The following is a 24,078-nucleotide window of genomic DNA, read 5'->3' as shown; positions in this document are numbered from 1 at the left end:
CTGATGGCCTGCATTCTGGAGATGACCAACTGCCCTCACAGTGCACCATGACTATGTCTGTGCCCCACACGAATGAGTGACAAAGCAGTGTTTGCAATAATGCAGAGTAATGAAAAGAGCCTAAGTAAGTGTGGGCCAATCGCTTCTTCAAGTAACCAGGCTCTGGTAGCAGACTGTGGGGCACACACTGATATTGGGCTCTAGAACAGAGCCCTCTCACACTTGTAACCCAGGCTTCTGTGGTTCCCTGGGAAAGCCAGACATTGCCTAGGATGGCTGTGAGCACTAGTCTGTGCATCTTACCACGGTTAGCTGCCTTGTGTTCCCAGAGCAGCAGTGCCATCAGACACTGCACCTGTCCCTGTCCACTGTGCTCTAAGCACCAGCACGCAGCTCTAAAGAACTTGCAGGGATGTGAACTGGGAATCCCTCCAGAATGCCTTACAAGGAGCCTTTTCTCAAAGCTTGTATCAGATCCCGGTCAGGAAACTGTGTGTGCTTGGGTTCAAAGGCAGACGACTCCATAGCAAGCATCGTCTCAGAATGGCTGAGCTGTGCTCAACCTGACCTGTGGGTTTTCTTCAAAGACAAATTGCTTCCTCAGTTACGAGTAGGCTTTGCAGCTCACCCACACACACACACGCACACACACACCTTGTATTTTGCACTGGAAAGCCAGACAGAATGGGTAGAACATAGGCAATAGCAGAGTCCCTAGCCTCCTTGCCACATCCAGAAATGTTAATGGCCACTTCTGTGTGTGTTAGAAACAGTATTGGTATGAGACGATTGTGGTTCAGTGGTTCAGTGCCAAGAGAGTGCTGCAGGTTCGGTCCCTGCTTCTTTGTTGGAATTGTCTTAGTGTATCTGAGATTTAATGCAGTGATGTCAGTGCCTTCCTTTATAGCTGGTTGTCCTACTTTCTTGTCTCTTGCTGTGATTTAAAAAAAAAACTAAGGAGAGAAAAGGGGATTTATTTAATCTTTCAATTTCAGATTACAGTCCATAAATGTGTGGAAAGCAAGGCAGGACCCTCAAACAACTGGTTTATAGCACACCCACAGACAAGAACAGAGAGAAGTGTGTGTGTGTGTGTGTGTGTGTGTGTGTGTGTGTGTGTGTGTGTGTGTGCGCATGTGTGTGTTTGCTCTCAGTTCAGTTTCTCCACTTACTGCACACAGTTTAGGAGTCCATGCCTAGGGAATGGTACTGCCCATAGCAGGCCGAGTCATCCTACATCACTTAGCTTAAGACAGCCTCCACATACATGCCACAGGCTAACCCAAAGACAGCCTCCACATACATGCCACAGGCTAACCCGAAGCAGACATCTGAGACACTCTTCCCAGATGGCCCTAGAGCTATGTCAGTTGACAAAGCTAACCCTCACAATGGTTTTGTCCCATTAACTGTAATTCAATTTCCAGAAATTATACAGACTTTTGCAAGTGGTAATTTTTAAGTGGACAGCAGGATTTACTAGACTTAAATTACTTCTCTTAAGCACATTTATATCTGGAAATGTCAGCATTCAGAATTAGTTTTGTTATTTAGACTCAGTTGGACCTCCCTGCTGTCGATTACCTAATATTAAAACGTAGTCGGTGCTAATGACCGTCAGTCCACAGTGTGTGCTTCTGTGAGTATCAGCCGCCTGAAATGACAGCCTTGCGTATTTCCACAGCTCCGCTTAACCTTTCAGAAGGAATAAAGCCACAGCTGTCTAATGTGACTGTGTGTCACAGAGTGTCAGATCAGAGGAGGGAACTCTGAAGTCAGGCATGGTCCAGGATCCTTCCTGCATGCCTGACTTTCCAGGGCTAGCGGAAGCTTGAGAAAGCCATAGCACAGCAGACAGCTCTAACTGCAGATTTATTGTGGGCGTTTGATTTGGATTTGAGATGGTCTTGGGATGGTAGCCAAGACCGGCCTTTACTTGCCATGCAACCCAAGATGGCCTTGAACTCTCAGCAGTCCCCCTGCCTCAGCTTCCCACGTATTGGGGATTATAGGTGTGCAGCACTACTCCTCAGACCTTCACATTGTCAATGCCCCTGCCCTTATAACCCCTAGTTTTCATTCTACGGGAACCTGTCTCCACGGAGGTCCCTGTACCGAACACTGTCCGATGAGAGTGTGTGCAGCAACCGGAGGGGCTCTTCCTTCGCCAGCTCCCGAAGCTCCATCCTGGACCAGGCCCTGCCCAACGACATTCTCTTCAGCACGACTCCACCCTACCACAGTACGCTGCCTCCAAGAACCCACCCTGCACCCAGCATGGGGAGCTTACGGAGTAAGTGAAGGCTGGGTGGGGGCACTCATGGGTGCCTGTGGTTCCCTGGGATCCTCGAGTTGGATCCAAGTATACACAAGGGATGAGATGTCAACTGTTTGGCACCATTTCTCTGTCTCCTAAGTCATTTCCAAATAGCAGACTTCAAGGTGGTTTACATTAGACATTGTTATTATTAAAAACGGTTTTTACTTTATCTCTGAAGGAAGCAATGTGTGGAGTCTGTAACTTTTTCAAAGAGGAGCAGTGGCATAGGGTGGCTTTTCAGGTTGTACCAAGCAGTCTAGCCTCCTCTTCACAATCCTGGTCGCAGGTGGTAACAGGCGGGCATTGCGAGACCTAGGTACAGCTTCATGACCCTCGGCTATCACTGCTGTCCCTGTGTCCCAGCCCACACCGGCACCATAGTCACAGGTCAAATGTAAAAACTGTAATTTTTAGTGTCCTATATGGTGTGTCTTTTAGTGTGTACAGTCGCGCGCATACATACACACTGTACACACACACACATAGGGTTCGCTCACTGAACCTGGAGTTTGCCATCTCAACTAGCCTGGCTGGCCACCAGTTCCCTGGGATCTACTTGTCTCCCCTGCTACCACTGTGGCTACAGGCCTGCACCTGCACGCTTGGTTTTGTCATGGGTACTGGGGACCCAAACTCAGGTTTTCATGTTTGCACAGCAAGCATTTTACCTACTGGGCCATCTCTGCAGCCTATGTTAGTGTCTACTGCCGGCTACAGCCTCAGGTTAGGTCCTACCCCTGGCCTCCATTCCTGTTGCACAGAGAGGATGGCGGTTGAACTATAAATTTATATTCAGACTGTTTTTAAAACTCCATCGTAGAAAGAACTATCTGTAGAACCAGTTTAATTTCTGCAGTGTATATAAACACCCCAGGCTCTCTGACATACAGCTTCTAATAATGTTCAACAAACCAGGGTGAACCTCATCTTGTGCAGTGCTTATGTGAACACAGTGCCCTGCCTGTTAGAAAGCCTCTGAGTTTCTCAATAGCAAGACGAAAGTTCAGACACATGTGTCTGCGTCCCTGGTGGAGTGTCATTAACCCACACACACACTCCCTCACCGCACCCCCACTGCCTCTTTTGAGACAGGGTCTCTCTCCCGTAGCTCAGGATGGCCACTGAGTGTCCCTTGAGAGTGTTTGTGAAGCTGCTGAAGTTCTGTTTATGCTCTTGTTGTTTTCCCATTTTCCACAGTACAAATGTGGCTAACCAGTGGGTTCTCTGTAGCCAGGGTTTCTATTCAACCCTTCTTTTTCCCCCGTGACAGACATAATGTCTTAGTTTCAGTTTCTTAAAATAAATAGTGATGGTGATGATGGTATAAATTTAATTTCTTAGGTATTAGGTTCTTACAAGGACTGAGCAGAAAATGCTATAGTTTTCATGTGTTCCCTGCTCCTGGGAAACTCCTTTCCTAAGTGTGCTGTCCCCCTTCCCACCCCACCCCAAGCAGCACAGCACACTGGTTATAGTGGAGGCCCGTGATGCAGCGTTGCCATCAAGGCCTATAGTCCCTGCTTTCAGTTTCACACTGCACATGTCGGACAGACAGTAATGCGTGTCTGTCTCCACAGTGTTGTGCAGAGTTGTTTCACTGCCCTAAAAATCTCGTTTCTTGAATTTCCCTCCTGCGGGTCCACCTGTGGCGAGCACTGGTTTCTACCGTTACTATGTTGCTGTGAGCACTGGTCTGTGCTGTCACTGTTGCTGTGAGCACTGGTCTGTGCTGTCACTGTTGCTGTGAGCACTGGTCTCTGCTGTTACTGTGTTGCTGCAATGGGAGGGGGGGAGGTGCAGCTGGGTGTGGCCTTTTCCTAGTAGCAGCAGTTGAGGCAGCTTCTCTGAATCCTTTCAGAGCTGTGCACAGCCTAAGGAAAGAAGCAGATGCCCCTGTCCTGTGCTTCCTCTCAGGGCCCTTGCTCTTGGGTGCACTCCCTTACTTGGTAATGTGCCTCTTGGAGCCTGACACTGCTCAGATACTGCTCTGGGAGACAAGTAAGAACTCAAGTGTGTGACTGTAGTAAGGAAGAAACCTTGAGATAAATGTAGTGACTTATCTCCCCCACAAAAGCGCTGAGTCCCTTCCCACTGCGTCCCCATGAACACACGTAAGCATCAGGGATCCTAGGAGGATGCTAGTTCCTAGTCCACCACCTCAGGAACCATGAGAGTTTCCATCTGTCCCCCCAAAAATCTATTTATCCTGTGCCCTCCTGGTTGTTTGACAGATGCCCAAGGGGACACAGCCCTCTGAGAATGTGTCCGCAAACTGAGTTGCTAGTTACAGTGTAAAGCCTGATTCTCGGAAGCAAGTGTCTAGGAATATCTCTTAGATTCTCAGAGAGACCTAAACATTGTGTCACATGAAGACTTGCAGTGTCCTTGTGACATCTTCTAGCTTGGGTATCAGTTTTTGTCAGACTTTTGACATTGGGATACAACATTGTCACCCATGAAGCTCACATTCAAGAGCTGTATGGTTGCTGTCAGGGGAACCCTCAGCATTTGCAGCATAAGTCAGTCAGGACAGTGGAGGACAATAGGAATCCACAAGACTGGTGTCCAGACATGGAGAGTATGTTGCGTGGGCAGCAGGGCCTACACACTACCCATAGCTCAAAATGTAGGTTCTCATGCAATATGGGCAGGGATGGCCAAGCAGAGAAATTGCCAGGTTCTGTCCAGGTTAAGCTGTACATGCCCACTTGTCCCCTTGAATATGTTCAGGCCAACCAGGCCCCTCTCTTCTCACCTCCTTGGGGCCCCCAGGAAGTTACCATTTTGTAAATCGCCCTTCTGAGTGAATCATCTTTTCTGACCTGAGCATTAGATAGCATGCGCCTTCTTGGCTTTGCGCTGCCCCAGATGCTATTCTGAGAGTTAGTCTCGTGCTACCATATGCTCTGTGACTGTGCCTACGGAGCTGGTGGCCAGGGAGCTAGTCAGTGCTGTCACCAGCTGGTCACTTTCTTTCTGAATCTCCTGAGGCGCCCCCAAGCCTTAAAGAGTTAGAGTTGAAAGGATAGCTGTGGGTAGCCATGACAAGTGGGTCTTTTCTAGAAGCCCTGAAACCTGGAGGACAGAACAGGTACAGTGTGTGCATCACAGGCAGAGTGGTGGCTCCTCCTCCCCACCAGACCATGGAGAATGTTCTACCAGCGCTGGCTCCATAATGGGGCCATGCAGGATCTGCTCTCCTCTGTCATGGTGACTGCACTTGCTGGCTTCCCAGTAATGCTGGCAGAGTTCATGTTGGTTAAAGACATGTAACAGATTTGCTGGTTTGGAAGTTTGAACAAAAAATTAATTTTAAAAGGCAGATCTTATTCCTAATCACCTCATTTCTACTCAGTGGAAGAAAAAAGTGTTACATGTGCCTGATTTTGATCATTGCAGCAGACACAGGTGCCTCCTGGCTTGTCTGAGAGACGGCCACAGCCTGAGGCTCTCCCAGCTCAGGTCAAGCCTCAGGCAGAGGTTCAAATCTACCCACACTCCGCCTTAGCTCTTATGCCAGTAGTGCATCAGGCATCTGCCAGCTCCCCCTTGTCACTCGGATCTCAACCAAGTGTCACCTCCTTAGACAGCACTCTGTCTCACAGCACATCACCTAGCCTGTCTTCTGCAGAAGCCTGTCTGTCTGTCTGTCTGTCGTCTCCTAGTGACAAAGCCTCAGAGCTGAGCCCAACTGTGACTCAGCTGTCCCACTCCCATGATATGATATGATGGAGCAGTCTCCATCTAAAGACATGGCTGGAGGGGACTTCTCACAGTCTCCTCTCCTCCCCCCTCAGTGTCTGTCTGCAGAGTCCCCACAGCGCACAGCGCAGGGACAGTGACGCTGAGCAGCTGTGCACGCCGTATCCCACCCTTACTCCCTGCATGTCTGAAAGCTGAGGAGGCGGGTGTCACAGGTACTTCCCAAGTTCCCAGCACCTCTTCATGGTGACTGCCCTGGTGCTTCTGACAGCGGGCTCTGGGGCTGGCCAAGGTGCACCCGTCTGCATCCCCAGCCACTTGCATGGGCCTCTGCTCCAACATCCTTATTTGTGCCTCGCCCCAGAAACAGAGCTTGACTTGTTTAGCCCAAGTCTGCCAACCGTTTTCTTCGTTAAGTCGCTGATCTTTCCACAGGGGAATGTTAACTGTACCCACCTTCTAAATTAGAACCAGCCACTGTCCCTTCCCTTCCCACATAGACCTCCATCCCTCCTTTGTCAGGCCGGCCAGCCACTGTCCTTACTCTGCTGATACAGCCACTGGCCAATGACCCCTCCATTGTACCCCCAGAGAAGGCCTCAGAGGAGGGACCTAAAAATCCTGAGTGTTTTCTCTCCCAGTTCCTGTTCCACCCTTACTGCTGGCTTAGCGCTCAACAGGGCAGAGTGCAGGCATGAGCTGCTGTTAGTGTGCAGAGGTAGGAGGGGCTCCATCGCATCCCTCATAGGAAAGACTGGAAGCACTGGGCAGATATCACCATACCTCAGCATGGTCGCCTGGAAACAGCCCTGTCTGGTTGGTGTCACTGTGAGAGATCTGCTCAGGCTGCAGTGGTGGAGTGGGAACAGACTGTGGGTGTCCTTCAAGGCCACCTGTGCAAATGCCGCCTGTCCCATTCCAGATGCCAGCACCTCAGCGCCCCAGAAGGATGGAGGTGCAGAAATCACAGGTGCATTTGCTTAATTACGCCCTGAACGTAATTGCAGGTTCAGCCAGCCAGGTGGCTTTGCTATGATTGGTCTCATTAGTCACATGCGGCCACATGCAGCTGCAAGCCGTGCTCCTGGCAGGTTCAGAAAAGGCTTCCACTTTGAAAGTGTCCGGTCAGGCCCTCTCAGGATTTATTCTCAGATGCAGAATGAGTTCTTAGCAATGAGTGTTATTAATGACCTAAGCACTTAAGGAGAAAAGGAATGCTGGGAAAACGCATGACTGAAGGAGACCTGCATTTCAGGAAGTGATGGGGGGCTGGAGGCTTCTGGTGAGGCAGCAGTAGGATTGTCCTGTGGAATCAGGAAAGTGAGCCAGCAGCCACTTCTACACACAGGCACAGGCGTGAGGCAACTTCCTTTCTCTCTCCGGCCTGTTAATTGAAGCAGCTTCACTGAACGTTGTTCCTCAGACATCACCACACCTCGGCATGGTTGCGAGGTCTCTCAGGAAAGAGATGGCTGAGAGCTGTCTCAAGGCAGCGTGAGGCTGCAGCACTTTTTCAGGGGGAACAGCTACCCTGAGAAAATGGGGGCTGATCCCAGGGCACTCAGATCTGGGGAGTGAAAGCTTCTGCAAGAGAGGATGCTCCACAAGGCTCCATGCTGACCCCACCCCCGCCCCCACCCCCACTTGCGCTCCAGCACCTCGTTGGTCTCGGGTTGGCTGCTTCTGACAGAGCTCTGTCTCTTTTGGGTGAGAGCATCTCAAGGGTCCCTACTTTAGCAGGGCAATGTTTTACACAGTTTCCTAGGCTACTTTGTGAGAGGGAATGTAGTGTCTGTGCTGTAACCAACTCTGGGGACGGTGGTGGTCACACCATGACTGAGTCTGGACATGCTCTCCCCGTTGACTGACTCTGACCCTGGGTGGATCAACATTGCTGGTGCTGTGACTGACTGACTCTCTGAGGACGGTGGTGCCTATTCAGGGACTGATGGACCAATGAATCACAGACTAACAGACTGTACGTAGGGACCGATAGTACTCACTCTGTGACCGGCTGGTTGTGACAGTGGTAGTACCCATGCTCTGACTATCTGTAAGGACAGGGACTAGTGGCACGATACATTGACTGACTCCAGATAGGCACTGTGTGCTTATATGGGACTGACTATGTGCAAGTGATGCAGCAGAGCTGTGACCTACTGTGGGTCACAGTGCTCGTGCTGTGACTGACCGTGTAGACAGTGACTGATGGACTGAGAGACAAGTCGTCTATATAGGGTACTGTGTTGCTCATATTAATGTGCATGTAGGATCTGTGGTTCCCATGCTGTGATTGACTGAGGGTGAAGGTCCCCATGCTGTGACTGACTGCCCTTCTGACTGTCTTTGAGTACCCGTGTTTTAACTGACTGACTGACTGTCAACTGTCAGACTCTGGGACAGTGGCACCCATGCTGTGACTCTGGTGGCAACAGGCTGACTGACTTACACTCTGATTTTGTTTCTACTTAGATGAGTTCTGGTTCTCCGATGGGTCCTTATCAGACAAGTCCAAGTGTGCAGATCCCGGCCTGATGCCGCTGCCAGACACAGCTGCAGGGTTAGACTGGTCCCACCTTGTGGATGCTGCACGAGCATTTGAAGGTAAAGATTCGCCCACACCCAGAGTCCTCCTGTGTGCCCAGGGAGCACACTCCTGTGGGGCCTGGCTGCAGCTTAGGGCACATCTGTGGATTGGATCATCTGGCAAATATTGAGTGCTTTGCCCATCTTTAAAAATGGCAGGAGGGGAAGCATCTAGAGGTGGCCATTTACTTGATAAGTACTTGGCAGAGGACTGAATCCCTAAATTCTGTTCCCTGCACCAACTGTCACCTGACCCACAAGCCCCCCCCCCTTCCTCCTTAGCTCCATTTCCCTGTGAGAGAAGCAAGCCTGCCTGTCCTTGCAGCACACCAAGGTGACATGGGAGGGGACCCACCAGAGGCCAGAGCTTCGGAGTTTAGCACAGATGACTCCAGCAGAATTGTTTGCCCCTTGCAAGTCTCTCTCTGTGTGGGTCTTGGCTCCATCTAAGCCTGTGGTCAGTGGGCCACCATGGGTCAGTTGAGTTCTGAGAGCCCTCCAGCTGCCATGCTACTTTTGATCACCATTGATGCTGTGACTATCTAGTTGAAGCTACCACCTAGGGAACATCCTTCTCCAGCTTTTTGGGAACTGTCCACAAAGTGGATGAAGAACCTACTTCCCAGTATTTGGGCCTCGTGGGATGTGGAGCCACAACTCTTAGGAATTTTTGCCATTGGTCACTTGTATTGTCTTTCTCATGACTGTGACTAAAACCTGACAAACAATGGCTTGTGAGAAAATGGCCTCCTTTAGGTTGTGGTTTGAGAGGAACCCTTGAAGGCATGGTAGCAGGCAGGCCTTGACTAGGGGCAGTGGGTGTTAGTTCACACCTCAGTGGACCAGGAAGTGGCTTCCTATAAACTTCATTCCTCACCTCCTCCATCCAACATGACCCCACCTCTCAAGTTTCTACAACTTCCCAAAGCATCATCCCCAGATGGGGACAAGTACTCAAACACACTAACCCATGGGGACATCTCAGACACACTAACCCACAGGGGACATCTCAAACACACTAGCCCATGGGGACATCTCAGACACACTAGCCTATGGGGACATATTACACACTAGCCTATGGGGATATCTCAGACACACTAGCCCATGGGGACATATTACACACTAGGCCATGGGGACATCTCAGACACACTGGGCCATGGGGACATCTCAGACACACTGGGCCATGGGGACATCTCAGACACACTGGGCCATGGGGACATCTCAGACACACTGGACCATGGGGACATCTCAGACACACTGGGCCATGGGGACATCTCAGACACACTGGACCATGGGGACATCTCAGACACACTGGGCCATGGGGACATCTCAGACACACTGGACCATGGGGACATCTCAGACACACTGGACCATGGGGACATCTCAGACACACTGGGCCATGGGGACATCTCAGACACATTGGACCATGGGGACATCTCAGACACACTGGGCCATGGGGACATCTCAGACACACTGGGCCATGGGGACATCTCAGACACACTGGGCCATGGGGACATCTCAGACACACTGGGCCATGGGGACATCTCAGACATACTGGGCCATGGGGACATCTCAGACACACTGGGCCATGGAAATCTTGCGTACAAACTGACACTCCAGCATTCCTTTGCTCCGCCTCTACAGCAGATGAAGGGGCTGTCTTGCCTTCTGCCCACTCTGAGACTCAGGGCCTTCCAGCCTAATCAGAGTATGCAGTCCTAGGGCTCAGAGCCTCCATTGGCCCCTCACACCTGTGACATCAGGCTTCAGGAAAGCAGGTTCGATCATCTCCCAGAGGGGTGCCAGGCTACAGAAGACAAAGTCTGGTACTGTAACCCACCCTCTCCTCTTGTGACCTAGCCCACTGAAGAGGCCTTCTGTATACCTGTGCCTCTTGGCATATCTACTGGGGGCATGACAGCTGAGAGGGGACACTGTAAGTCAACATACCCTCTCTGCTTCCCACTAGTGACTATCTCCCTTCTGGAAACAGTCTGAATGGTATCGTATCCTTAATCATTTCACTGTTGCAAACTGCTGACGGTGGTGGATTCAGGCTTTAGCACCATGTTGATATAAGTAGCAGCTGGCACATCTGCAAGCAGGTCGTTGAGCTTGCTGGTTGAGCCCACCAGCACTCCCTCATGAGGAGGGCACTCACGGGACCCTGACCTCAGACTCAGTTGCCGTGCCCTCTTACCCTGAGCACAAAAGAGGTAGAAGGGTAGGGCGGGGCTTTTCAGTGATGCAGAAGCAGCCTCCCAGTTGCTCATGCTCCCTTAAGTCACCCCAGAAAGCTGACTGGCTCACCCCGCCTCCTTGATGGGGTCCTCCCTTTGGTTTGTCAAGGCTGTTTCTGAATCTGGAATGAATACATGTTTCTTTCATCAGCTCAGGGAAAGTCATACAACAGACAACACGAGTCTTACGTAGAAAGTCCAGACAAGAGTCCCTCCCTGACAGTCAAGTGTCCCATTGCCTCGCCTCATTCTCACCAGAAAGGCCATCTTCACTGAACTAAAGCTGGGTGTTGGACTCTTGTGTTATTCGGGAGTACAGCCAAGGCACCAGAATCACCCCCACCCCGTTATAACTGTTAGAATATGTTTAAATATGGTGAGTGTGGAGAAGGGCTGTGTGTTACTGAGACCACCAGAGGATAAGTCACCAGGCCATGAGCACCACCAGAGAGGGATGTGTTCCCAGGTTTGCTGACCACACACAATGAAACAATTCAAGAAACTAGAGATGAAACTTGAGGTCTGAACTTTGGAGATGGTGTGAAATATTACTCTGACAACTGTGCAAGAAGAACTAAGGAATAGCCCGGCTCTCTCTCTATGACTGAGTAGTGACGAAAAGGGTGGCACATGTTGAATATTTAGCCTAAAGCCATAAAGAGTAGTTCTTAAAGAGATATACAATGTCCAGCAACATTTTAGTGGGAAAAGTATGAAAACTAACTTAACTACATTTCAAAAGATTCCAGAAAGCTGAAGAGGGTCCGGGGAGACTGTCCGGTGGGTAAGAGCACTTTCTGAACAAGCCTGTAAGGACCTGTTTGAATTCCCAGCTCATCAAAGCTGGACATTGGCTGCATGCCTGCCTGTAGTCCAGCCTTGTCAGGTGGAGCAGAACTAGGCAGATCCAGGAGCTAAAGAAGGAGTGGGAAAAAGAAATCCATTTTAAAATACAACAGTTCCAGTGCATTGAGGAAGCAGGTCAGGGAGGAGGTTTCCTTTGAATGTGGGTTAGCATTTAGCAGATACGTTCCCAAATCATAGGAGAGCGAGGTGGAGTTAGTGTGAGAGAGGTTACTGAGGCTGCAGCAGATTGTCCTCCCCTGGAGAAGACAGAGGCTCTGTAAGGCCTCTCCCAGGCCTATGTCAGGAGACCTTGTGGAGTTTGGGGCCTTGCAGTCCCTGCAGAATGCAGGCCTTGGCCAGGCCTGTCTTCCCTGCAACTTGAAAGCCTGAGCAGGAGATGAGGTACAGCGTGTGCCTGGGCAGCAGGAGGAGATCCTGTCAGAGAGCACAGGGCCCAGGATTCCCTGTCTAATATCACAAGAAGCAGAGCGCTCCCTAGGAAACTCAGGTACAGTTTCCCCAGTGCTAGGAATTAGCTTCAAGACTAAAGGGAGCCTGTCATTAGACAGTCTGTAGATGGCAGCTCAGAAAGTCCCTTGGCCAACGGTCCCCTCTGCCTGTGCCTTAGCTGACTTCCAGTAGCTGTCCCTCAACACAGTGCTTTTGGGCCATCTTCTGAATGAAGGGAACCAGTGCACCTGGCCCTGTTCTGAGGCTTCTGCCAGGCTGGCTCTATTTGCACTGAATAGGAGGTACCACCTCTCCCTACCCCACCCCTCATTCCTTCGCTTTCTCATTACATGTTCTCTGGGTGACACTAAAGAAAGATTAAAAGAAGTTATTGAGGGATGTCAACTGCATAGGAATAAACTTCATGGTGACATAATTGAGTATTTATTGCAAGAAACAATGGGGATGAAGAACAAAGGGCAAAGTGTGGAGGTCGCTGAAAAGCCATCGAGAATGTTCCAAAACCAAGTGTCACTCAGAACCACCAAGCCCAGTGAATTGTTTTCAGTTTCAAAGGATAATGGTGCCCTTGTGCTAGGCTTTCCTGAAATCTAGAGGCAGCTTTCTTGTGTAATAGAATTCTTTATTTTCAAATCTCTGAAAGAGAGCCCGATTTAGACAGCCTCAGTGTGTTGACTGCAGGGAGAAGGCGCACGTGAGATCCTGTAGACTGAGATCGTTCCTTCTTACAGTCGAGTCTAACCAGTTAATAAGAGAAGCTTTAATTATCGTGAGGTATAGTCGGTGAGGTAATTAAGAGTGATTACATTAATTTCCTAAAAGTCTTTCTAATGGAATTGGGACTGATTTCTAATAAAAGATAAGATTTGAGAGATCCTACCACAGTCTCGGGAAGGATGTATCCTTATTCCCAGATGGTCTACACGATGCAGTTGGGAATGATGATGAACAGGGCTCGTCAGGAATTCAACAAGGCAGCTGCCCCCGTTCCTTTCTCTGCTGAAATAAGGTGGCAGAGCACGCAGGGAGGAGCTTTACTCCAATCCACAGTTCACAGTGGCAGGGAAAGTGTCTTAGTTAGATTTTCCACTGCTGCGGACAGACACCATGACCAAGGCTGCTCTTATGAGAACAACATGTAACTGGGGCTGGCTTACAGGTTCAGAGGTTCAGTCCATTATCATCAAGGCGGGAGCAGGGCAGCATCCAGGCAGGCATGGTGCAGGAGGAGCTGAGAGTTCTACGTCTTCATCTGAAGGCTGCTAGGAGAAGACTGGCTTCTAGGCAGCTAGGATGAGGGTCTTAAAGCCCATGCCCTCAGTGACATTCTTCCTCCAACAAGGCCACACTTACTTCTAATAGTGCCACTCCCTGGGCCAAGCATATTGAAACCACCAGAGAAGGCATGGTGTAGCAGCACACAGCACTGGGAGCTGGCTGATCCCATTGTGTCCACACAGAACACAGACAAGGAACCAGATGTGGTGTGGCTCTGCATTTTGCCCCATGAGGGAAGTGCCAATGCACTACTTAGGGGGGCGGGAAATGCAGCCTAAGATGTGGGAAGCCAAAGCGGAGGGTGGGGGGAGGATTGAAAGGGAGGGTTGTGGTCCACAGACCTGCTATGAGGATCTGGGACCAGGGGTTCCATTACTCCTGGACATCCAGACCCCGCTGGATCTCAGGGAGTTGGAAACAGAGTTGGGACAGGGCCAGGGGAATGGGAAACTCTGGCTCAGTTCATGGGCGACTGTCCTTAGCTTAGCAGTGATTTTCTAGGAGCCTGGAAAGGCTTCTGCAGGAGACTTAGGCATCGTGACTCTGTAGACAAAGGCTTCCTCCATGCTCCCACCACAGTTCTGACGAGAGAGACAGTCCTTGATTCCAAACTGTTGGTTGATTGTTCATTGTAGAAAATGGGTGCACACCACCTCCTGGGGGTGGACCAGAGATTAAATACATTTTGCAGGAAGGGATGTCTGGGCATGGAAGCTTACCGGCTAAACTCTCAGGACCCCGAGATACCTCATTAGCATAGAGATCTCTGTTCTGATCTATGTGGCCATAGGTTGAGTTCCCATATAGGGAGTGTGGTCATGTGACAGGGACCTGGTTGGAAGCAGATGAAGCTCCTATGGTCCTCTCTGGGTTCCAGGGCTCCCAACCCGCTCAGACTTTGCCAAGTTTCCTGTCCACTGTCCCATGGGAACTGGTGATAGGGCCAGGCTTTAGAGTCCTAGGGTCCTCCGAGATCCTCATCTTCCAGCAAGGCTCCACCTCCTACAGGTTCTACAACCTTCCCCAGCAGTGGGACCAAATGTTCAAACTGATGAGGTCGTGGAGAGCACACATGCAAACCACAACAGGAACCCACCGAAACCACATCCTTGACGTTTGTTTTCGAGTCCTTAACACATCACCAACGTTGTGTGGAAAGGGAGAAAAAAGAACAAATTCCAGTGGCTTAAAACTGTAGTCATGCTTGTATATCTAGTAGGATCGACTGGAATTGTTAAAGACTCTAAAATTGTCATGCACCTGCCTTTAATCCCAGCACTCAGGAAGCCGAGTTCCAGGACAGCCCAGGCCACACAGAGGAAACCCTGTCTCAAAAGACAAACTCTCTAAAATTAAACAGATGAGCAACCTTTCAAAGCGTTCCTGACTCTTTAGCCACTGTTTCTATGTAACGACCTATCCTAAAATGTCTGGCTGCTGCCATCAGTGCTCCGTGCCCTCCATTGCTGTTGAGTTGGCTAAGGCCCAGCTTAGTGGTTGGTTCTTCTGCTTCAGGGGCCACCAGGGCCACATGCCTGGAACTTGGCTGTGTCAGGCTCATCCAGAGGACTCTGCTGGAATGGTCGTACCCTGGCTAAACTCTGAACCCAACTGGGGGCGTGGCACTTTGTCGTGTGGGATGGAGTCCCCAGAAGGATAACAGCCATTCTGTGATGACTTGTCATCTGATCTGAGAAGTCCCAGGCTGTGATACCTGTGGTCCTTGTGGGTCAGTCAGACACAAGGCTAGGACTGGGGCCGACACCTCATGGCGGGGTGGCACGTTCACACAGCAGAGGAAGGTCTAGTTGGCTCAGATCCCACACACGGTCACTGGAGCAGTAGTGAGGGACAGTGTAAGCCAATCAGCTAGATCCAGCTATGTGTTCTTTGTAAATCAAGTCATTTGTTGGAATCACAATGAGAAAACGGAGACACTGTTAACTATAGAGTCTTAATATAGACAAGGGCAGGAATGGATAGAATCCTCTGTGGTAAAAATGACAGTCCTTTTTGAATTAATTTGAGATAAGTGCAGTTTCAATACAGCTATCTATAGATATGCTAAGAACTTAATTGCACCCATTTAAAAAGAGATGAACAGTATTCAACAAGAAACCTATTATAAATCAATAATAATTAAAATAGCATAATAATGATTCAAAAATAGAATAAGTCCTTTTGAAAAAACAAAGAACATAGGCATCAGAATGTATTGAACACCTAAGAGAGAAAGCGATTGTATACACCGTTTAGATTTAGAAGCTAGAAAAGTCGACTTTGTAAAAGTGAACAATAATCAGTATCCTCATTTGGAAGCTTTCATTACAGAGTAGTGAGAAAACATGAAATACAGTATGGCCAGGTAAAAACATGTAAGCATTAGACGCCTGAGTGAGTGAGTTTTAAAAGGGACACGTGAACTGCAGAGAAAGGTTTATAATGAGCGAGGTAGAGAGAACCAGGGTGTGTCCAGTGTGAATGAGCGTTGGGAGATGCTGCCTCTGCTAAACAACGGGTGGGTGCGTGCGTGCGTCGGTAACTAAATAAACAATGAAGAAGACGCACGGTAACTACGTGTGCAGATGATGCTGATGCAGACTCCAATGCTCGAGAGCCACAGGTGCTCACCTGCTCAGGGTGAGAGCATCTGCTGCTCCAGGAGACCACAAAGACACTCAAAGCCAATGTCGTTCTGTGAATTATAAGCAATCCATCTTCTCTTTCAAGCACGGTGACAATTCATAGCCAAGCCAGAAAAATGTACCACATCCCCTCCTCAAACCTGACATCTCATTCCTAAGAACTGGCTGATAGCCAGTTGTCCCATATAAAATAATATAGCACAATTAAAATGAATCAGAAGTGGGTAGGTGACCACATTGCCACTGGAAAGGCATGGTGTCAGAATGGAGCCATCTCCTTGGTCTAGGAGAGGGTGATCTAGGTGCTAATGGTGTCGGCCCAGGACAGCAACTGCCCTGTGTTGTGGCAGTCACATTTAAGACCTGGCTGGGTCCCATCCAAGCTTGAGTCTATTGTTTCTGCTTCCATTTGGTGTGGGATGTAATGGTGCCCTTTGCCTGTAAAACACAGTAAGGTCTTTTAACCGTCCACCATGTGGTGCACAGTTTATCTTCTGCTGCTGCTGATGTGTTTATATAGACTCATGTCCTTAGTAATTCCTCTACTTTCCAATGGTTCAAGAGCAACACACCTCCCTTAGAAACTGCATTTGGAATCCGCCGAGCTTTGGGACCCTCTGCCATTGTGCTGCCTGCAGTGTCATGAGCCCTGTGATGATAATGGGGAACTCAGGCACTCATCACTGTGGTGTGGCTGGGCTGTGCTGCCCGGCAGGCACTGTGTCAATGCATTTCTGATAATGTGCTAACAGTGTGCTCGCTTAAACCTAAGTTTAACAGGATGTAACCTCATGAACAGGATCAAAGCCGATGGCTGTGGGTCAGACTGAGGCAGGGAGGGAAAGAAGGGAGGGACTCTTGAAAAGTCCTAGCAGTAAAGGGCCGGGGAGAAGGCTCAGTCAGTCAAGTGCTAGGCACGCAGACATAAGGACGTGAGTTTGAGCTGCCAACCTATGTCAAAAGTCACACATGGTCCTTTGAGCAGTGCCATGCACGGCACTGTAATCTCAGCGCCAGGAAAGCAGAGGCTCTCGAAGCCTCGGGTCTCACCAGCCAGGCAGCTTACCCCAGTCAGTGAGTGGTCCAGGCCAGTGAGAGGCCCAGCACACACACACACACACACACACACACACACACACACACACACACACACACACACACACACACACACACACACACAGGTCCTGAGTTAGTTGCTCCCGTTCATCCTCAGGATGTCAGGAGCATCGCGTGGTTCTGAGAGCTGGCGACTGAGATGTGGGGCAGGCCTGCAGATGTGGATCACTCACTAAGACGCAGGTTATTGCCCATGTGAGCTGAGGTTCAAGTGCTGCGTGGGTAATGTGGCTCCCTGTTGGGCTGAGTGGGCACAGGATCTCTGTCATGTGTAGGTTACATTGAGCGTCACAGAAGGTCAGTTAAAGGACCTGCATGCCAACAGCAGGTGTTGGGGGTTGGGAAGGGCAGTATGCAGTTGGAGAATGCTGGTGTGACTGGTCTCTGAGTGGACTCAGCACGCCTTCTGCAAGCCCAGGGCAGTGTGAGCCTCTGTGCCTTCAGTGCTGTATGGCAGCAGTGACTTTCCATCATGTGCTTCTGGCAGCCTCAGCGTCGCTACCCTTTTTAATTAACTGGTAGTGTGTGACCCTACATCAACCAAACAGGCAGGTCACCTCATTAGGAGGCCTGTGCAGCAGCCAGCAGGAGACAGATCTCCCAGTGTGCCTGGCTACCGCTCCTCCCCACTAATCAGTCCCTGTGAGGAGGAGGCCTCCGCACTCCAGCAGGTCTTATCCCTCCCTTTCCAGCTACAAATGCACACACACTCAGTTCAGGGGCAAAGCGCTGTTCTGTAACCACAGGGTGCTTCCTGCCTACCTTAGCATTATTGGCCTGAGTGCTGGGTCAGAGTTCAGCCCCAAGAGGCTAGGCTGCTTTTCTTTCCAACCCCACTTTCTGGAAACACTGAATGCCAAGTTCCTAATGCCTTGTGGTAAGAGGCCCTGAGTCTCCCCTGCTGTGGCTGTTGCTGCTGGCACTGCTGCACCTCTGAGCTTCCCCAGCAGTTTCTAGTGAGAGGCCCAGCTGACTGCTGTCACCGTCACTGTTCTTAAATTCGAAGCGTGGATCGTTCCTGTCAGTCTGCAGTGATGGTGTCTGTGGTTGACACTACTAACGAGAACACATGAAACATGTTACCTCACCGTGCTGTGTGACACTGTGTAATACCTGGTTGCGTCTTTTACACATTCAGAGGCAGGAGCACACACCTATTCATACAGATGCCAGCACCCATGCATGCTCTGCTCACATATCTTTCGAGCCTTAGAAGCATCCCTGGTTCTCCAGGTCCGAGAGATGTTCCTGTTCACAGGAGAGTTCTCAATCTTGTTTCAGGTCTTGACTCAGACGAGGAACTCGGGCTTCTCTGTCACCATGCCTCCTACCTAGGTGACTGACACCAGTTCTTGCTGTTCTGTAGATTGTTCTGTATCTCATACGTCTGCACGCCTGCATGGTGGTGCACATTTCATACATCTGCACGCCTGCATGGTGGTCCACATACTGTGTTGGGGGTGCACAGGGACATGTGCCCTGGCTGTCCTGTCTTGGGAACATTCTCGAGCTCATAGGAGCTTGCAGCAGGGTCCATCTCCATGGTTGTCACAGCCACATCGTGCACTTGCTAAACCACACACAACCAGAGTCCTGGGAGTGTGGGAAGGAGAAAGCTGCCTTGCTCTGTAGCTCGGTATATATGCACCATACCCTCCCTGCGGAGGGCAGCCAGCCTCATGCTTCGTCATTGCCACCGGCTTGCCTAAGTTTCTGTTTCTCCATTTTGTTTCAAACAGGGCATTGTGGTGAGGAGGGTCAGCAGATTCCATTCAGTAAATTGGTCTGTACAAAGTCACGGGGCCTGGTGGCTCTCACCAACCTCCTTTCTATATGTTCCTCCTCTCCAGACCAGAGGGTGGCCTCCTTCTGCACCCTGACCGACCTCCAGCATGGACAAGAACTAGAAGGGGCCCCAGAGCTGTCCTTGTGTGTAGATCCCACCAGTGGCAAAGAATTCATGGATACACCAGGGTATGTAGACCCTCCCTCCCACTGTCCCAAAATTTAGGGATCCAAGGCCAGGCTGGAGAGAGTCTTACAGTGGGACTGACCTGAATACCGGAAGAGATGTCACTGGTCTATGTGACTTTCACACAGCATAGACAGATCCTGCCTGTTGGCTGCCTGTGCCACAGAAGCCAACCTCCAGTCAGCTGCCTAATTACTACAAAAGCACCAGGCATGACCCCTTGTCAGTCAGTCTTGGCCAGCCAGGCCACTCATGCTGTGGACCTGCCTAGAGCACAGTTCTTCCCAGATCTGATCCCTGATCCAATTATCTGCCTACAGGTTAGGGAAGTCATATCTACTGTGGCTCCCAGGACTTAACTCTGGTCTGCCTCTTCTCCACTTAAATAAGCCTGGCTTTGTTGGCTTACCATCCTCAGTGTCTTACCAGTTCTGAGTTCATGGTGGTAGCTATGGGGGACCTTGTCAACTTACACACAGTATTTTCAGGGAAAAGTTTGCTAACATGAACACAAGCAACATCCTAGCCTTCAGTCTCTTAAATCCTCTTAATTGTACATTTCCCAGGGAGCGATCACCCTCCACACTGACTGGGAAAGTTAACCAGCTAGAACTGATTCTCCGACAGCTGCAGACTGACCTCCGGAAGGTATGTGATTGCGGAGTCCTCTGAGTGCTTTGCCCACATCGAGCCCCTTTTAATTCCTGCAAATACATGGATAAGACCCTCAGCCGACCTGGATCCGGGAAGGAGGTTCCCTCTGTCTCCTCTCATCTTCTCACCGGCAGCTGGTGTGGGGTTTCCCCTGAGGGCACATAGAGTCCTACTGTGGCTCCCAGGAATTAACTCAGGTCTGCCTCTTTTCCGTGTAAATAGGCCTGCGAGTGTCTATGTCTTCTAAATGTGAGATCCCCTGAGGCTTTGCTTGCAACAGCCACATGTGAGCCAACCCAGAGGAGGATCTGTTACTCACCAAAGATGAGACCTTCAAGAGCCCAGTCAGTCAGCCAGTCAGCCAGTCAGCCAGTCAGCCAGTCAGTCAGTCAGTCAGCCAGCCAGTCAGTCAGCCAGTCAGCCAGCCAGCCAGCCAGTCAGCCAGTCAGTCAGTCAGTCAGTCAGTCAGTCAGCCAGCCAGCCAGCCAGCCAGTCAGTCAGTCAGTCAGTCAGTCAGTCAGCTAGTCAGTCAGTCAGTCAGTCTGTCCATGTGCTGGCTTCTCTCCAGAGGAACAAGATGCTGGTTCCCACTGCAGTGCCCCTACTGTGCTAGGTGCCTTTGCTGCCCTTGGAGGGAGATGGAGTCACAGAGGGCTTCAGAAGCCTCCTGGGATGTAGGCTTGGTTTGCTGTGTTACATCATAGCTGGTGTAAACATGGATGGGGTTGGCCAAGCCGGAAGGAACTAGTGAAGAAAATTAATTATACAAGAGTCTAGTTCTTACCTAGTGTGCCAGGGAAGCAGCTGACTTAGGATGGGCACTGGGACAGCTTTTGCCACACGTTAAACACATGTGGGTCTGTGTGCACGTGCACACTCACGTGTTGACCTCTGATGGTCACCGTCTCCCACCACCAGCTAAGGAGCTAGAGTTAAGGTCAAGGGCAGGGGAAACTGCCAGGGGGTATTTAGCTGAGCTGCCAGCAAGGCTGCTTTTTCACTTCCTGCTAAGGTGATCCTGATAGAGGGGATGTGTGTGTGTGTGTGTGTGTGTGTGTGTGTGTGTGTGTGTGTGTGTGTGTGTACACACGCATGCACGCGCACACACCAGCTCCAGGGACCTCCTTCCCAAGTCTGCCTAGACTAAGGTTTCTTTGTTCTAAGCCAGCAGAGCCCCAGGCAGACAGACACAGCTCACTGCTTATCTCCTTTGCAGATATGGACACCAGGGCAGTTGAGTTTAACTAACTTGGTCTAGCTAGGACAACAAGAGAGGCACAAGGGCCCCCGGGGTATGTAGCACATTAGTGGTGATGTACCCTTGATGAGTCCATCAGGAAACACAGAGTTTGAGCTCCCCGAGGAGGTCTGTACCAGCTTGCCAGAGGAACAAGAGCCTTCCTTGCAGGAGCACTGGGGAAGGAAGACATGGTGGTGTGGGGCAGGTGGTGGAATGGGACCGTCCAGGTGGGCTTAGAAGACAGTGGAGGTGGACACCAGGAAGCTTCCTTTGGAACCAGGGCATGGCGGTGGGCCAGGATGTAAAAACCTGAAGCTGTTCTAGAAGGGGCTGAAGTGTGGGTTGGAGAGAGAGGAGGAACCAGCCTCTAGAGTTGTCCATTAGTGTTGAGAAGGCCTTAAAGACAGGACGCATGGACAGGGTAGAGTTGGGGAACTGGGAGGCTATTGAAGGGTGGAAGCAGACGCCCTGACAGACGCCCTGAGGGAGTGATTCACCCCGCTCACCCACTGTGTATCACAGCAGTGAGCCACTAAGAGCAGTAGCTGCTATGACTGTTCTGCCCCTCAGCTCTAGAGATCTGAAGTCTGTCAAGTGTTTCTCATGGTAGAAGCATCGAAGGCAGTTACTTTTAAAGTCCTATTACGTAGTCCTGAGAGGCCATCTTTGAAGGCAGCATGGAGCTATGCCAGCACCAGAATCGCTTGGCGTGAGAGGCCAAACAGCTGTCCCCGAGTTAGCATCGCAGCTGCCACACTGGGCCAGTCTTGGGTAGAAAGGAGCCCTCAAGTCAGGAGGGGTTCCCACCAGCCTGGCCATCTCTCCTCCAGGTGGTGTGGGGTAGTATCACTTCCTACACAGCAGCTCTGCTCTTCCTTAAGAACATACGGAGGGAGCCAAGAGCCTAGGGTGGCTCTGCGTGAACAACAAAACCCAGGCAAGACCCTGGGACCCTCGTGTGCAGCTCAGTAGAAGTAGCTGACCTTGTAACACCCTCTGTCTCTGCCACACAGGAGAAGCAGGACAAGGCGGTGCTGCAGGCTGAGGTCCAGCACCTGAGGCAGGACAACATGCGACTGCAGGAAGAGTCACAGACCGCCACAGCCCAGCTACGCACGTTCACCGAGTGGTTTTTTAGCACCATTGACAAAAAGGTCTGATCAGCTCGCCGCTCCTCACCGTGGGACCCCGGGCTGGTCAGTCAGCCTGCCTGCCAGCCTGCCTCCCTGTGGTCCCTTCCAAGTCGGCAATGCAGTTTTTACATGTGCTTTCTGTCACCTGTAGGTAGATGTCTCACTGTCTGTCTGTGTCTCACTACTCACCCCAGCAGGCAGGTCGGGGGCCTGGACTCCCAGGTGGCTGCAGCAGAAGATGAATGTAACTGCTGGATGCTAACAGAAGCTGAATGGTTCCCTGACGATGCTCTGGCCTCAGCTTCCCTTTGGGAGAGAACTAGGTGTCACTAACCTGAGCGGGTGACCTGCAGAGACGCTAAGCCAGTGTACTGTAGCGGGGCTGTCGGACTGTAAATAAATAGGGAGGCAGATAATCGACGTGTACTTTAATGTTAAAGGTGCTCTATTTTTTTGGATGTACAGTAGTTTATTTCCACAGCCACATTATCATAGCAATAAGAAGGGTGCAGTAAGCAGTCTGCAGAGCTCTGTCAGAGACAAGCCCTGAAGTTTAACACTAGCACGAACACTGTTGCCGTAGAGACGTATTTATTTGCAGGAACAAACGGTGCCTGAATATTAACAGTGTTCTGAATTTTTTTTTTTAAGAAAAGAGATGCGAATGCCTTGTGAACAGCTGGACCTGTTGGTAGTCACTTCTGCGTGTAGTTTGCTTTCTCGTAGTTGCTCTGCTGCAGTCAGTCAGTCTGCCCTCCCCATAGACCCCGCTGCTGAGTACCAGCAGGGCCCTGTGTACAACCCAGACCTGTTTATCTTTGTACAGAACCTCTGACAAAGTGTCTTGTATTTAACGCTCTTATTTAAGCTTATTTAACCCTAACTTGTTAATTTTATATGAGTCTGTTTCACCTGGGCTAGCTGTAAGGCAGGAGGCAGGCAGGCAGTGACTGAGCTCACCCAAACCTGACTGAAGCGGGTGGGCAAGCTGAGGACCGGATGCTGCTGGCTAACACGTTGTTTGTATTGCTTCTCCATTTTTAACTGTTATATTTGAGATGAACATACATTTTGCTTTTTTAATAAATGTTCAAAATAAGTCAACGTTAGAAGCAGCGTTACCTGGTCTGTGTGGCTGCGACGCGTCGGCCGTTCCTGCGATCTTATTGCAAGTGGTTTCGGACCCTGGTCTACATTCAGAACTGGTCAGCCACCTCTTAGCCTCTTGCTGGTTCAGAGTGCCAAGGATTCACTACTGCACCTCACACACACTATTCTCTAAGCTCCACGTCCCCTGATCCCAAGAGTCTCTGTCCTTGGAAGGGTCTGGAGGTTCCCATCTTATAAGCAGATAAGTTTGACTTGCAGTGAAAACTTGCTCAAGCTTCCTTTGGGGTGGGAAACTATTTAGTTGGTTGGTTTTAAGCCAGGGCTCACCGAACTCATTTTATAAATTGGTGTTTTACTCGAGAAATTCAGAGTTGTTTGCAAGGCAGTTGAACAACACAACAGTACCAGAAGCTTAGTCGTGCACCGCGTGTCTGGCCAGGGCCTGGAGCACAGCTGACCCACGGCCTTGATCTAGAGCAGGTGTGATCTGTACAGTGCAGCCGAGCAGGTAGGGCAAGCACACCCTAGAGAAAATAAAGGCTGCAACCAAACAGCCGGCTGGAGAGCAGTCTCACTTTTAGGATCAGCGTGGCCCAAGACAGCAGGATCTTCTTGAGGCTAAGTCTTCCCTCACGTGTCTAAGACCAGAGTACAGCCATCTCTCAAGTCTTGTGCCATGCCTAACGCGGGGGCAAGGTGACCGTGGTCCGTTACTCCTCAAAAGTGATGTTCCACGGCTAACTGAACATGACTTCCAGCCCCTGT

The 24,078-nt window shown here is 50.5% G+C and overlaps 1 protein-coding gene across 5 annotated transcripts in view; it reads left to right on the top strand.

Annotated features, from left to right (window-relative positions):
• Sipa1l2 (signal-induced proliferation-associated 1 like 2) overlaps positions 1-23,312 on the top strand; it is a 150,677-nt gene extending 127,365 nt beyond the window's left edge. Inside the window, exons 18-23 of one of the 5 annotated variants that reach the window (NM_001009704.2) lie at positions 2,074-2,293; positions 8,495-8,626; positions 18,486-18,539; positions 19,055-19,178; positions 19,743-19,824; positions 22,084-23,299. In NM_001009704.2, the coding sequence (NP_001009704.2) occupies positions 2,074-2,293; positions 8,495-8,626; positions 18,486-18,539; positions 19,055-19,178; positions 19,743-19,824; positions 22,084-22,230 (759 nt within the window). In that variant the 3' untranslated portion in view covers positions 22,231-23,299. Of the gene's footprint in view, positions 1-2,073; positions 2,294-8,494; positions 8,627-18,485; positions 18,540-18,943; positions 19,179-19,742; positions 19,825-22,083 lie in introns of all 5 variants that reach the window. The other 4 variants (XM_039097901.2, XM_008772638.3, XM_039097900.2 and 1 more) reach the window with 4 other exon arrangements.
• Positions 23,313-24,078: the final 766 nt, after the last annotated feature.

Source organism: Rattus norvegicus, chromosome 19 (genome assembly GCF_036323735.1).
Source record: "Rattus norvegicus strain BN/NHsdMcwi chromosome 19, GRCr8, whole genome shotgun sequence".
NCBI classification, from domain to species: domain Eukaryota; kingdom Metazoa; phylum Chordata; class Mammalia; order Rodentia; family Muridae; genus Rattus; species Rattus norvegicus.
Note: the sequence above shows the minus strand (reverse complement) of the source record. Positions and strands in the feature narration are given on the sequence as shown.